The following is a 14,602-nucleotide window of genomic DNA, read 5'->3' as shown; positions in this document are numbered from 1 at the left end:
ATACTGATGGTGGTTAATAATAATTTTGGTTGTTATTTATTTTTATTTATTCTCTGTGTTTATTTTTTTAAAAACCCTGAATGTAACCCGCCTCCAATTGAGCTAAATGAAATGCTCAAATTTAAGTTATGTTTATGTTCATTTGTGGTTGATGAAGTTCACCTGGAATGCTAGTATTTTAGTGTATTTCATTCATTTTAGTTGCTAGTCATAGGTCCCTATCTTCATTCTCAGTTGCAGCCAGATCTAAGTAGGTGGAACTGCATTTGCCTCTATTTGTCCTTTATTGCCTTTCCTTTGCTCTTTTGTTTGTTTATTTAAATTTTAAATTTGTTATTGATTTATTTAGGGTTGAGCTTTTTTTAATTTTGCCCAAAACTGTTCAGCTTATTGGTCCAAATCGAAGGGGAAAAATGCCTTTTTTTGATTGCCATACATCCAGATTTTCCAGGACATTTTCCTGATTTCTGCCCGGACAGTGCTGCCAACTGTGGTATTCCGTATATGTCTGGAAAAATCCGGATGTATGCCAACCCTGATTTGGTAACAAAAAATGTGCAAACATAATAGAAAGAAAGAAAACAAAGAAACAAAAATCTAGTGAGATCTCGTTGGAAGCTGCTGAAATCTTGTTGGAAGCCGCTGCGACTTCTGGCTGCATTGGCAGGGGTTGCCTACCAAATGCCCTTTAAAATCCTAAATTCGGCACCTGAGCACAACAGTGCTCTCCCCCTTTAAAAAGATACAATCTTTTCACGTTACCCTTGAGAACACTGAGGAGCACAATCCCGCCAAAATTAAGTATTTTTAAATCTTAGCTGGAAATGTGCTTAATTGCTTTCATGCACACTGCTAAGATATGACTGTGATTAAGCGGAATGCAAATTGTTAACTAAAATGTGAAAAATTGACTGTAGATTTGCTCAGTTCTGGTTGGATCATGCCTCAGGGTGTTGATTTGTTTTAAGAAATCTAGGAAGACAGATTCGAAGGGCAAAAGATTTAATTACCGTAATTAATTAGCTCCCCAATTATTTAGCTCCCCAAGGGGCGCAGCGTTGGGGGTCACCACAGAAAAGGCTCGTCTCCTCCCCACCGATTGGACTTCCTTAAATGAACCTACACTGAGTGCCCCCTTTAACTCCTCAAAGCGACACTTTCTCGGGCCGCGTAACTCTCAAGCAGCTAGATTTCATAGGTTTGCGCAACGTAACCCTGAATTTGGTTAAATTGACTGGTTCAACCACAGCTCTCCAGCAAAGCGTCAGGCACAGGCGAGCAAGCCTTAGGTGGTCCGCACCGTCTGCGATCACGTGCGATGCCCACTTGGGGTACTTTTTTTTATAGCAGCAGCTGCGTTGGTGGGTGACTAAAACCTGGTGACTAACACCACTGCAGAGACGAAAACCAACAACCGGGCAGGTTCAGAGAAAATCCACTCCCCCCTCCAGGGACAAGTACAGCCGGAGCCCGAGGCTTCCTGGCGCTTCTCCCCAGCCTCCCCACACGTTAGGCTCAAGACGTCCCCTCGGTCTCGCCGGCGAGGGACCTCCTTCGAATGTTTACCCGGAGCCTCGAAGGCTCGCTCGTGACGTCGCCGCAGGACGCCCTCCTCCTCGCGCGCCGATTGGCTGAAGCGCGCGGAGGCGGTTGCGGAACGTCGCTGTTTGTGTTTGAACGTTCCAGCGGGAGGGTGGGGCGAGGACGGCTCCGTCGGGCAGGCGGCCGATTCGCTGCTTGAGCAGGGCGAACCTCCGCCCCCGCTCCCCGGCTGGACGGCGCGGCGCGATGGTGCCGTCTCGGTGCGTGAAGAGCGAGTACATGAAGCGCTTCAAGGAGCCCAAGTGGGAGGCGTGCGGGCCCTGCTACCAGGAGCTGCTGCGCTACCGCCTGAGCCGGCGCCTTTTGGAGCAGGCGCACCGGCCCTGGTTTTGGGACGGCTGGGAGCAGGACAGTAGCCAGAGCGGCGGCGGCGGCGGCAGCGGCGGCTCCCCGTCGCCCCCGGGCACGTCCAGCCCGCCGGGTGGCCAGCAAGGAGAAGAAGCAGCGGCGCCTGGCGAATCTGGCCTGGGCGGGGCGGCGGCGGCAGCAGCGGGGGACGCCGACAGATCCTGCCCCGAGGAGCCCTTGCGCGGGTCGGGTATGTTCCTCCGCTGCCGAGGGGAGAGGAAGAGGACGGCCTGCCGGAATGACCTTGAGCCATTCTCCGGGAAGGCGGGCGGAGGGGGGCGCTGGGAGCCGCGGCTGCAGAGATGAGTCGCTGGGGAAGGAGGGAGGGAGCTGCAGTGGCCGGGTGTCCCTGCTCTGCAATGGAGCTGCCGCTGGATGTAAATGCGGAGCGGGCGGCGCGCGGAGGAGAAAGCGGCTTTCCTGGGTTTTAAATAAATCTTAACAGCTGGGGCTCCGCGTCCGGCTTGGCTCATGAAGCCGCCCTCCCCTCCGCACGCATCGGGAAATGGAGGGTGCCAGGACCGTGCAGGCGCTTCGGCCTCTTGCCGCCGAGTGGCTTCGCGGCTCCTCCTTACGCGTCTGTTGGGGAACGGGCGAAGGCGGCGCCATCGAGGGGCACGGACGTGGTTGCTGCCAATACTCGGCCCCTCCGGCGCCCACCCGGGTGCTTCCGGGGGCGAGAGATATCCAGCTGGATCGTCCCCGCCGAGAGACGCTTTCGCCCTCGGGAGGCACTTTCCTCGCTTGCGAACGAATAGATTGCTACCGGAGCCTCCGCTGACGTAACAGCGGCATTTTGGAAACCCATCTTTGACCAAATGGAAAGGGACGATTATTTCTCTCCAGCTTTGCGCTTTGCTGGCAGGAAAATAGGCCATGCCCACTTGCATGATTCGTGTAGGGTCAGAGATAGGCCTGGAGCTTTTTGGCCAATGGAGGACCAGCTCGAACAGGGATGATGTGAGTTGTAGGACAGCGGCATCAGAATGGGGCTACAGGTTCCCCATCTTGCACTTACTAAGGATGGTGCGACTCCTGCTTTGTGACTTAAATTCACAGCCTTATGATAAATCATATCTATCTAGAGAGCAGATGGATGCCAACAACAACAGTATCTAGAGAGCAGTGCAGAAATTATGCTACCCCATAAGGCAGGTGTGGGGAATTTTTGGCCCTCCAGGTGTTCCTGAACTACAGCTCCTTCATCCCCTGGCATTGATTATGCTTGCTGGGGTTGGTGGGAGTTGTAGTTCAGCAACACCTGGAGGACCAAAGGTTCTCCACACTTGCCGTAAGGATGATGCCATTCTTCCAGCCGCTCTTTGGTGGTAATAGCATGATGCCCTGTTCTGCGCAGAATTAGGATTGCTTTAAGGCCATGGATATCTTCGGCACACAGATGAGCCTGTTTCCTCTGGGTTTACTTGCAGACTCTAGAATCTGTTTTCAGAAAAACTGAGACGAAGCTTAAACATATTACTACGAGTGAAGGGTTAGATCTGCATACCTGACAACACTTCTTGAGTGCTGCTGTTGGCATCAGTGGAGCCAGCTTTGGTGAATGCAGCTTTGATTTCATCCCCAAAGTGTCTTGATCTCTTATAAGCTTTTTGGAATGACCTCACCTCACCAAAGGCCCAAACTGAAATACCAGCACAGTACTGAGAATACACTCAACTCAGTAGTATTCTGAATAGAATAACCCTAAAAAACACTGAAATTCCTTTGGTTTTTTCTGATTTAACAGAAAGTAAAAGTAGCTTCTTTATTTAGTTACAGTATTTATAGCCTACTCATCACTGAATATTTTCAATCCCAGAATAAGGATCAAAGTAATAAAACCATTACAAACTAATATAAACAGGTCCAACAAACAACAAATTAACAATTCTTTCATAAGAGAAGCAACAATGCTATAATGACAAACATTAAACTTTCCAGTTTAACCAAATCCCTAGGTAAAAAAAAAGAAGACATTCAAACAGATTAAACAACCAACAATTCCCACCCTATTTTTCATTTCTGGTGGAGATGCTGAGGTAATCCACTTGCTTCCCACTATCTCTCATACAAAGAAGGCTCCACTCTGTGCCAACAGACTCACTTCGTAGATTTTGAACAGCTTCCATCTCATCCAGGCTCTTACCCTGAGCATGGGTGTAGCCAGGGGGGCAGGTGCCCCCCCATCAAGTAAATCAATAAGAATACAGTAGTTAAGTAATTGAGGTTCTGCCCCCACCCAACATAAATCCTGGCTACACCCATGGGCCTGAGTGGTATAAATTGTTGCTCACAAGGATCTGCAGCAAGAAACTCCTCCTACTTGACCATGGAAGCAACAGTGGTTGGGGGGAAAAAAGCACAAAAGAAAAAGAGGTTGGCAATAAGGCCCTGCTAGTGTTTCTCTCCCAGTCCTGTCAAAACTCCTGGGTCTCCAAGTCGGTAAGGCTACTAGGGAGGAATATGCAGGTGAATTTGTTGGCCTCTCCCAACTCTGTCCTCCTTACATTCAGGGTCCTCCAGGGAAATTAATGTGCTTCTCTATATAGACTGTGCCCTAGTTCTCAGAATGCACTTAATTAGGAGATGTTTTACACAGTACACAGCAGCAAACTCAGACTGGCCATTAAGTGCATTCATAACAGGGGAGCAGCAACTCATGCAGTCTGCTTGATTGTACCTGCACAATTTATGTATACACAAATGGAAGTTTGGTGTGTCACACATAGTCTTTTCCCCCTCTCCACTAAACCTTTTAAAAACATAAATTTGTGAAGTGTCCTATGACATTGGTTGAGTCTAGGAATGTTACCTTGCTGACAGCTGGGATCAAATTTTTAAAATGGATTTTCAAATGCTCATGATATCAAATGTGGGCAGATACCACCTGCAAACTGAAACAAATGTGCATGACTTATATGTGGAATATACTATCAGCAGATACAGCAAAGGTTGGCAGGATAACTCCATGCAAGTACCCCTATACAAATTTACAATACTTCAGGTTTGCTAAGATAATCAAACCTTAATACGAATGACAGCATGGAGTTTTCTCTGTGCTGTGCTTCCTGGACAGTATTTATCTGGAACTTAAAAGCATTGTCACAAATGTGACACTAGCGTAAATAACCTAGTCTTCTGATGACACACTGGTACCTTGGAGGCAAAGACATTTCCTCTATAGAAGGTTGGTTTTTATTTTTGACACTGATCTCTTTTCCTCCATTACTTCCCATTATATGACGAAAATTGGTATCATGCCTTACAAGCAAGAGTAATGATGTGCAAGAACACTGTGTGTGTGTGTGTGTGTGTGTGTGTGTGTGTGTATGTATGCACGCACAGTGTGTTCAGCATTTGCAGAGAGTTCTTTAGTTGTCAGTGATTCTCACACGGATTCATAGCTGCTTATGTAAGTTGTTGCCATGGCATCTTGCATCTTTAAAATTGCATAAGCTTTCGTTCTCCAGCCAAAAATAAGAGCAGGGACTATTACATGCTAGGTGCAAGAATTGCAATGTAGCCACAAACGGCATCACTGTGCCAGCCAAGCTGGTGCGTGATGGGAGTTGTGCTTTTTAACAGCACAGGCTCCATAGAAGCCTTTGATCTGGCCTCTTGTATAGGAGAAGGCATTGCACCTTCTGGTAATACTATGCAGCTCTGATCACTGACACCTGTCTACTGTTGCTGTATCTACAGTCTGATTGGAAACCTTAGTAATGGAGGGCTCTTTTTCCTACTTTGCGTTGCTGACTCTTGTGTGCACCAAGCAAGAGTGAGTTATTTATTTATTTATTTATTTATTTATTTAATTTAATTTAATTTAATTTAATAATTTAATTTAATTTAATTTAATTTTAATTTAATTTATATACCACCCTATACCTGGGGGTCTCATGGCGGTTCACAGAATAAAATCAAGATATAAAACCACAAAATACATAATAAAAATAAAAACAACAACCCCATAGCCCCTCCCCAAAAAGAACACATTTTAAAAGGGTATAGGATGTAAATCAGATCAACAAAAGGCCTGGTTAAAAAGGAATGTTTTTGCCTGGAGCCTAAAGGTGTATAATGAAGGTGTCAGGCGAACTTCCTTGTAGGGAAGTTTTACCTGCAGCATGGACAAATCAAAGGAGTTATGGTACACTACCAGTCTGCATTGGTTTGCATAATATGAGCCCTGCTAGGTTAGGCCAGTGGCTCATCTAGTCCAGCATCTTCCTCTTACAGTGTCCAATCAGTGCAACAATGGTCTCCCAGCTTGTATTCCCCAGCAACTAGCATGCATAGGCGTTCTGCCTCCCAGCAGTGGAGGTAGAACTTAGCTGTCATGACTGGTAGACATGAACAGCCTTTGCCTCCGTTAATTTGTCTTGTCCGGTGGCAGTGGGTGGGGCACCCATGGCAGCTGCTTTAGCGTGCCTCTCGGGTGAGCCGGCCCTGGGAGGTGGGCAGGCTAAACCTAACCCTCCTTCTTTTCTCCCAGAGGATGAAGACCAAGAGAAAACCGAGGAGAAAACCGAAGCTGAGAGTGGAGGCAAAAAGTCTGCCCCCAAAGGAGCTGGTGGGTCAGCAAGTTGCCCCCAAGGGAAGCCTTCGAGTCGTGGTGCTTTGGGCAGCCGGGGTGACAGAAGACGGGTGAAGAGTCCTCAAAGGATACATGCGGCAAAGGGGTTGAAACACCCATTTGCCTTGTATGGCTGGGGAGAAAAACAGACTGATACCGGGAGCCAGAAAACACACAATGTCTGTGCATCCGCTTCTGTGAATGAAGTAAGGCAACTTGAAATATATACTTATGGGTTGTTTGTCTAAGTCCTTGCCCTCCCGCCTGACTCCTTCCTTCACACTTGTAAGGTCAGCCCAGGTTTGTGTGCTGCCCACGGTGAATTAGGATGTTGCTGTTTCCTCATTCTTTGTCATCCTACTCTGGGCAAAATAACTACTGACATTTAATATGCTATACAGTGGTACCTCGAGTTACAAACGTCTCAGGTTACAAACTCCACTAACCTGGAAGAGTTACCTTGAGTTGAGAACTTTGCCCCAGGATGAGAACAGAAATCGTGTGCCGGCAGCAAGAGGCCCCATCAGCGAAAGCATGCCTCTAGTTAAGAACAGTTTCAGGTTAAGAACAGACCTCCGGAACGAATTAAGTTCGTAACTAGATATACAACTGTAGTTAAGTGGGCTAGTGTTGTCTTAACTTCCTGCCCTTCTGCTACTGTGCCTGTGCTATGGGCAGCCAACAGATACCAGCAGACTTTTGACTGTGCATCCCCAAAGGCAGGGAATATTGCTGAACCCATCAGCTGCAAAGCGGCCCCTTTGCCAACTCCTCCAAAAGTGCGGGATTTCCCTCTCTGTAACGTACACAGCTGAAATGAACAACTCTTAGGGGCGCCCAGTTTGCCTGTGTGGCTCGGCTGGCCTTGCCTGGTTTTTAGACCCATTTATTATGCCTGTGCACTTACAGTGGTACCTCGGGTTAAGTACTTAATTCGTTCCGGAGGTCCGTTCTTAACCTGAAACTGTTCTTAACCTGAAGCACCACTTTAGCTAATGGGGCCTCCTCCTGCTGCCGGAGCCCGATTTCTGTTCTCATCCTGAAGCAAAGTTCTTAACGTGAAGCACTATTTCTGGGTTAGCGGAGTGTGTAACCTGAAGCGTATGTAACCCGAGGTACCACTGTACTTGCTTGAGAGTAGGGAGTAGTGCAGCATCCTTTTTTGTTTTTGTTAGTTGCCTGCCCTCCTTGTGTATTTTGTGTTGTTTTCCATAGCTGGATCCAAGGCCGTTTCTTCCATGGTCAGTAGCAATACTCTGAACTGGATATGGGAGTGGCCTTACCATGAAGCAGTTGCTTTGGGTGTTTTCCAGTGGATGTATTGCTGTTTGGATTGTATCCAGCTAAGTTATTATATGCGTGGAACGACTTCTGCGAGCAGAGTGAAACTTTCCCTCCCTCTGTGTGTTCTCCAAATCTGCTCTGGGTTTTTCTCTAACCATTCAGAGCAGATCTGAGGGCAGAAAGGAGAGGAATGTTCAGCTGTGCTCACAGAATTAGTTGGCTACAACCCCATCTTAGATTTCGTACCTGCCCTTCACTATGAGGTCCCGGGGGGGGGGGGATTACAACAATGAAAAAACAGAATATTAAAAATAGTTTAAGCACACTACAGTGGTACCTCAGGTTAAGTACTTAATTCGTTCCGGAGGTGCATTCTTAACCTGAAACTGTTCTTAACCTGAAGCACCACTTTAGTTAATGGGGCCTCCTGCTGCTGCCGCCGCGCCACCAGAGCACAATTTCTGTTCTCATCCTGTAGCAAAGTTCTTAACCCGAGGTAATATTTCTGGGTTAGCGGAGTCTGTAACCTGAAGTGTATGTAACCTGAAGCATATGTAACCCGAGGTACCACTGTACAAGCAAGAGTATAGGGTGGGTCCTTCTATATATCAGGTATCAAAAGCCACGATGAAGAGACAAAATGACAAAAATTACACAATGAAGGTGTCAGGCCCACCTCTGTGGAGAGGGAATTCCACAGCTTAGGGGCTGCCCCAGAGGAGGCACTCTCCTAGGCTGCCACCACCTTAAACTTCCAGCGTGGTGATCCCCAGAGAGCCCCCTCTGCTGATCTTAACACCTGAGGGGGTCTGCAGGGAAGGAGGCAGTCTTTCAAAAATAGTCACCAAGGCTGCCAGCCTCCAGTGACAATGTTGGGTCCAGGAGCATCCCTAAGCTATGGACCTACTCCTTTCAGGGGAGTGCAGCCCTGTCCAGAAGAAACCATCTCTCCAGACTCAAGAACTGAAAACAACCTATGTGTTTTCATGGCTTCAGCTTCAATTGACTAGTGTGGGTGTGTCAAAATGGAAGGGAAAGGGGTAGTATCTGATGTCAACATGTTCAAAGCTTGGAATAAATGAGTGGGAGAAGAGCCTGTAGGAATCCATTTGCCACATACAGGCACCTTCATATTCCCCCATAGTAAGTTGCCCTATTGTACTGAGACACCTACTGGACCTTGTGAATGGAATGTCGGCCATGGATCTTCTGCAATTATATTCCTTGGTTGATGGTAATGGGCTGTGACATTGTCACTGACATCCTATGCTGTAGTTACAGATAGGTAGCCGTGTTGGTCTGCCATAGTCAAAACAAAAAAAATTCCTTCCAGTAGCACCTTAAAGACCAACTAAGTTAGTTCTTGGTATGAGCTTTCGTGTGCATGCACACTTCTTCAGATACACTGTATCTGAAGAAGTGTGCATGCACACGAAAGCTCATACCAAGAACTAACTTAGTTGGTCTTTAAGGTGCTACTGGAAGGAATTTTTTTTGTTTATCCTATGCTGTAGTTATGAAGCGGAATCGTCTTCCGCCTTGTTTACAAATTATATTGGAACAATATTTGCTAACTCTAATTTAATGCAAAGCTTTTGCTTGTTTCTGGCTGCCGTTTCAGGGCTGCTGTGGAGGGAATTCCCGATGCTAGAACGGTTGCCTACCCCCTGTCAGGATATGAGAGAGAATAATCTTTGTAAAACAGCAGGCAGTTAGCATCAAGTGCCCCAAGGCAGAGTGAGCTCAAGTTTAGGTATGGCATAAAAGGTTGAAAGTACTGATGACACCATCATGGTAGGCTCCTGGTACTTGAATGACTTTGGGAAGCTGTAAGTTCTTGCAAAAGTGCTGCTGATCTGTGAAATGTTAAGATTCAGCATAAAGTATATTAATGTATTTCTGACAGCAGTATGGAAGAAATACAAGAAAGGGAGCTATTTTGTGTGTGTGTGTGTGTGTAAAATAATACAGCACGTACTGGTTAAATTTGCATATCTCGATTTAGTCTAGCTTAGTACATTGAAATCAATAAACCTAAGCTTGTTTTAAATGGATGTTTGTCATTAGGAGTGAATTACTAAAGTCCCAACAGATACTGGCATTTGCTACTGAATAGAAAATAACGGTGTTTATAGTAGAGCCTACACATACAGTGGTGCCCCGCAAGACGAACGCCTCGCAAGACGGAAAACCCGCTAGACGAAAGGGTTTTCCGTTTTGGAGGCGCTTCGCAAAACGAATTTCCCTATGGGCTTGCTTCACAAGATGAAAATGTCTTGCGAGTTCCTGTGGAGTTTTTCCCCTTTCCCCCCCTTTTCCTAAGCCCTAAGCCGCTTATCAGCTGATCCGCTAAAAGCCACTAAACCGCTAATAGCGCTAATCCGCTAAGCTGTCAATGGGCTTGCTTCGCAAGACGAAAAAACCGCTATACGAAGAGCCTCACGGAACGGATTAATTTCGTCTTGGATGGCTAACATATCTGTACACAGCCTAACATGCCTTTGTACAACCTCTGCAGGTTAGTGGATGGCTAAATCCTTCAGCCTCTCAGGTTAGCAGCTGAGCTTATTGCATTTGTGCTTCATAACCCTAACCCAATGCCATGCATATTCACTCACCTTTGAAAAGTTGGTGATTCAGTATTGGATGTGCACAGCTAATTAGCATGTTTTTTATTTTACTTAGTGTGCACATGACTTTTCAGTTTGATGAACTTTTCCCAAGTGGCTTACAAATGAAAGCAAGAATAGATACTATCCAATAGTTTAAAAATGGAAATGGTAAATAGCAGAACAGTGGTAGCATATGGAAAGCCACAATAAACCTTAAAAGCAGCAGTAAATATCAGTCTCCGTTTAGTTAAAATTTAAATGGTTTTTGCCTGGTGCCAAAACCTGGCCGTGCCTTGGTTTTCAAACCGTTTTGGGAGTCAAACGGACTCCCATAACGGATTAAATTTGAGAACCAAAGTATGACTGTAGCAAGATAATAACTGGCATATCAAATAGGGTAACTAGACAAAGTTTTGGGATTCTGGATGCTAGTTGCTTGAAACTACAGGAGGGGAGACTGCTCTTGAGCTAAATCCTGCTTGCAAGTTTCTCACAGGCATCTAGATGGCTACCAAGAATCATCTAATACTTAAATATCTCTTGTTAGATCCACGAGTCTGCACTGAGAGCGAAGAACAGAAGGCAAGTGGAAAAAAGGAAGCTGTCTCAGAGGCGGATTCATTCAGTGGAAGTAGAACAAGCCTGGAGAGCAAAATCTGCTGCACCAGACAACCCCTGGATGACGGAATACATGAGGTGCTACTCAGCACGAGCACGGTGATTCAACATTTGCCTGGACCTGTTTTTTTTTTTTTAAATTCAGAAATAGTGTACGAAAGCAACGGGTGAAGAATTCCAAACTACTTATGCAAGATTTTTAACAAAAGGCTTTTTCCAGCAGTTTGATATACTTGTTTATATTTTGGCTACTTATCCCTGCAGGAGAGGGAATAATTGATTCCATACTGGTGGGAACTATGCTTAGCAGTATAGCTTCTTTACAGATTTTTTTTTAAAAAAGAATAATATTAAGAGATCTTTCTGTTGACCTTGAGCAGAAAAGCTATGGAATGTTGTAGAATGAACTTTTTAAAATGAAAGACCCAGAAGGGTTATTTTGACAATTATTTAGTCCCTCCTTAATCATTAAAACATAAGGACCGTAATCCATGGGAAATTTCTTGCCCTGATGTTGCATAGAACTCAAAACCTTTCCCTATAGGGGAGCCATAAGGCTTTACAAATCAGGTCTCTAAAAATTATTTGTAGGTGCCATTGTATTTTCATGTGATTCTAGTTAAGTTGCTATGATTTTCCTCAGACCTGTACAACTTGAGACCTAGTGAGCCAAATGCAGACTTTCTGCCCTCTGTGGATTCAATCCAGTGACTACAAAAACAGGGGACTGTTATCTATCTATCTTGCTGTGCAGGCCAGATGTGCAGGCTCTTGCAGCCAGATGTGTAGAAGATTGTATAATTGGAAATGCTCCATTTTTAGAATTCTGAAAGCTCTTCCCAACTTTTGGTAAATATATAGTGACTTGTTCAGGTTTACATTCCAGTTTTAGGTTTTGTGACCATCTGGAACTGGAGATTTTGGTGCAATTGATTAGTAATGCGATGTGTTTATGTTTTTAGCTTTTTAAATTTGCTATCATGAGCCTGTGGTACCAAATGGCAGGTGTAGACAATCATTAACTATTAGTTACCAGTACTTTGCAGTAAGTAACATGGACTTGGTGACAGTGAACTGGGATGTATATTTTTTTTTAATGCTTTATTTGGGTGGATTAAATATGCTTTGTAAAGAGTTTTGTTAGGTGAGCTTCTGCATAAGTGAAATGTTACGACTATTTCAACTCTTGAATTGAACCTACCAGACCAAGTTAGTGTACATTCCAGAGGCATGTTCAGGGCTAAGGCAAATTTTGCTATACTTCTCAAGTGTATGACATGCCCCTTATCCCCCCCCCCCCCGACCACCAAAAAAAGTCGATTTGTGTAATTCAGAGGATGAAGCCATTGGCAATTATGAGAATGTAACAAATCTGTTACAGTTTAAAGTTTGTATCGCATATTGTGAGACTACCTGCCATTTTTGTGTGTGTATCAAACACCGAACTGGTGGCTAATAAGCTGCTTAAAATAATCTCCTTATATAGTGAAACCTTGGTTCTCAAACGGCCATGTTTTTTAATGTTTCGGCTCCCAAACGCCAAAAACCCGGAAGTAAATGCTCCGGTTTTCGAATGTTTTTCGGAAGCCAAATGTCTGATGTGGCTTCTGCTTGAGTGCAAGAAGCTCTTGCAACAAATTGGAAGCTGCGCCTTGTTTGTCGAACATTTCGGAAGTGAAATGGGCTTCCGGAATGGATTACATTTGACAACCAAGATTTGATTGTATTTCAAATTATGTTGGCTCCATTCATGTAAGGGTGGTTTTATGCAGCTGGCATTAGTCTCAATCATTAAGACTTAAATAACTCAAATTTTGGGAAACAGTTATTGGTAGCCTTTCATTCCAAAGGCTACATCAGGTACTCTCCCCAGAAACTCTGTGGTTACTCAGTGTTTGAGTTCCCTCTTCCATGGTTGCTGCATGTGGCTTTTGGCTCTTTTGAGTTCTGCTTTCTTTCCATCTGTAGGCCTGTGGTTGGAACTGTGTTTCCTTCAGTCTTTTTTTAATTTAATCCCTTATCTTCACTTTACAAAATTAAAGGACTTCAATTGTACATGGCTTTAACATAATACATTTCTCTATCTTTGTTATACAATATTGACTCCTGTCCTGCTTCCAAGGGATACATGAAGGTCTTTTTTTCTTGTGTCCTAAAGACCACTTTTCTTAAACAACTGGCAGCTTTTGAAAATATTTTGGATTCTTTTTTCAAAGGGCTGTTAATGTTGCCATCTTTTAACTTCCCAGAATGTGTTCAGCTAAACTTCTTGTAAGCTAACTGACACATGGATGGACGTTGGAAATTTTGAAGACACTGTTGAAACAAGGATACTAAAAGTCTGGGTTTTCAGTCTTCCACAAGGATGTGTTGGGTGGCTTAGGTCACTTTTAATTCTGGTAATTTGCAAATGGGGTGTGTGCATATCGCTGTTGAACATGGAGCATCTGCTTGCTTCTCTGTGTAGAATGGTTTTTATCTTAACTTTAAGCAATCCCCCCCCCAACTGGGCATTAATGTGGTGTTAGACATGGAGTCTCTTGTATTGCAATCCTAAATGTGTCTACTCAGAAGTCTCATAGAGTTCAATGACACTTCCAGGCAAATGAGCAAAGGATTGCAGGTGCATTTCCTGACAAAAGCCCTGGTCAGCTGTGATAAAAATCCATAAATATAGCATGTGAGTGCCGCCCTGTCTCTGTCTCCCTCTGTAAATTGAAGGGCAGGTGTGCAAAGCGAGGAGCCTGCTTCTACGGGTGAATATTTCCTGTGCATTTTAGAATCCAGGTTTAACAAGATTCTGCATCACTCAAGGAGCCTCCATGCAGGTCCCCCCCTTTCTTGATTATATTTTCAGATAGTCCCACCTGAAGAGGGCTAAAGTTGGCAGGAAATGGCAAAACTACCATCCGCACTAGTAAATAAAGAAGCTTATTTACAGATGTGTTTACTAAAGCTGGAATTGGTGGTGGTGGGACGACAAATTCTGAGCTGTTCCAGTCTTCTGGGTATAAATAATGGTTTTGCTTTTAATTTTAAAATAGGGACATTGTCACGAGAAAGACCTCTCTTTCCTTGTTAGAACTTGAGAAAAGTCCTATTTATGGTCCATCTGTCTTCACAAAACTGGCATAGTATCACTACCAAATGCATGAAACTGAAATGCACAAATGACACTCATTGTTCCAGCACAGGGGGAGGGGAAAGTATCTACTGTTCCAATTAGACATCTACTTTTGTGAAACATGTTTATGGTGTGACATTGTGCAAAAAAATGTATGCTTTTGTGTATATTTGTACCACCACGTTTCTTGCATCACTATCCAGTAACTTCAACAACAAGATATTGTTAGCAACTTCTCTATTTTTAAATATCATGGTTATGCTTTTTCTTTTCTTTTTTTACTGTTTACCCTCAGGCATCTTGCTTGTACTGAGCCCTCCTTCACTATTACTGGCAGCTATGTCTTCTGTAAGCATGGAGCAGAATGCTTATTCAGCCCTGGGATTAGACTTTTCCTAGAATTGACCAAATCTGGTGAGGGTCCCACATCCTCCCTGC

At 44.6% G+C, this 14,602-nt stretch overlaps 1 protein-coding gene across 2 annotated transcripts; it reads left to right on the top strand.

Annotated features, from left to right (window-relative positions):
• Positions 1–1,008: 1,008 nt before the first annotated feature.
• CCSAP (centriole, cilia and spindle associated protein) lies at positions 1,009–14,234 on the top strand. Of its 2 annotated transcripts, XR_013837651.1 has the most exons (4): positions 1,009–2,140; positions 6,446–6,732; positions 9,432–9,563; positions 10,970–11,171. XR_013837651.1 is itself a non-coding variant. In XM_079971839.1 (3 exons), exons 1-3 carry the CDS (start codon positions 1,789–1,791, stop codon positions 11,141–11,143), a joined length of 813 nt encoding a protein of 270 aa, XP_079827965.1. In that variant the 5' UTR covers positions 1,024–1,788; the 3' UTR covers positions 11,144–14,234. The 2 variants fall into 2 exon arrangements, 1 of the variants encoding a protein (XP_079827965.1); XM_079971839.1 differs by lacking the exon at positions 9,432–9,563 and having other exon boundaries at positions 1,024–2,140; positions 10,970–14,234.
• Positions 14,235–14,602: the final 368 nt, after the last annotated feature.

This window comes from Podarcis cretensis (assembly GCF_951804945.1).
Source record: "Podarcis cretensis genome assembly, chromosome: 3".
Taxonomy (NCBI): Eukaryota; Metazoa; Chordata; class Lepidosauria; order Squamata; family Lacertidae; genus Podarcis; species Podarcis cretensis.
The sequence above is the reverse complement of the archived record's forward strand: the minus strand, read 5'-3'. Positions and strand labels throughout refer to the sequence as shown.

Coding starts and splice junctions, on each gene's coding strand:
- CCSAP (XM_079971839.1), top strand. CDS start 1,789: ATGGTGCCGTCTCGGTGCGTGAAGAGCGAGTACATGAAGCGCTTCAAG. Junction 2,141..6,445: donor GGAGCCCTTGCGCGGGTCGG/GTATGTTCCTCC, acceptor CTTTTCTCCCAG/AGGATGAAGACCAAGAGAAA. Junction 6,733..10,969: donor CATCCGCTTCTGTGAATGAA/GTAAGGCAACTT, acceptor ATCTCTTGTTAG/ATCCACGAGTCTGCACTGAG.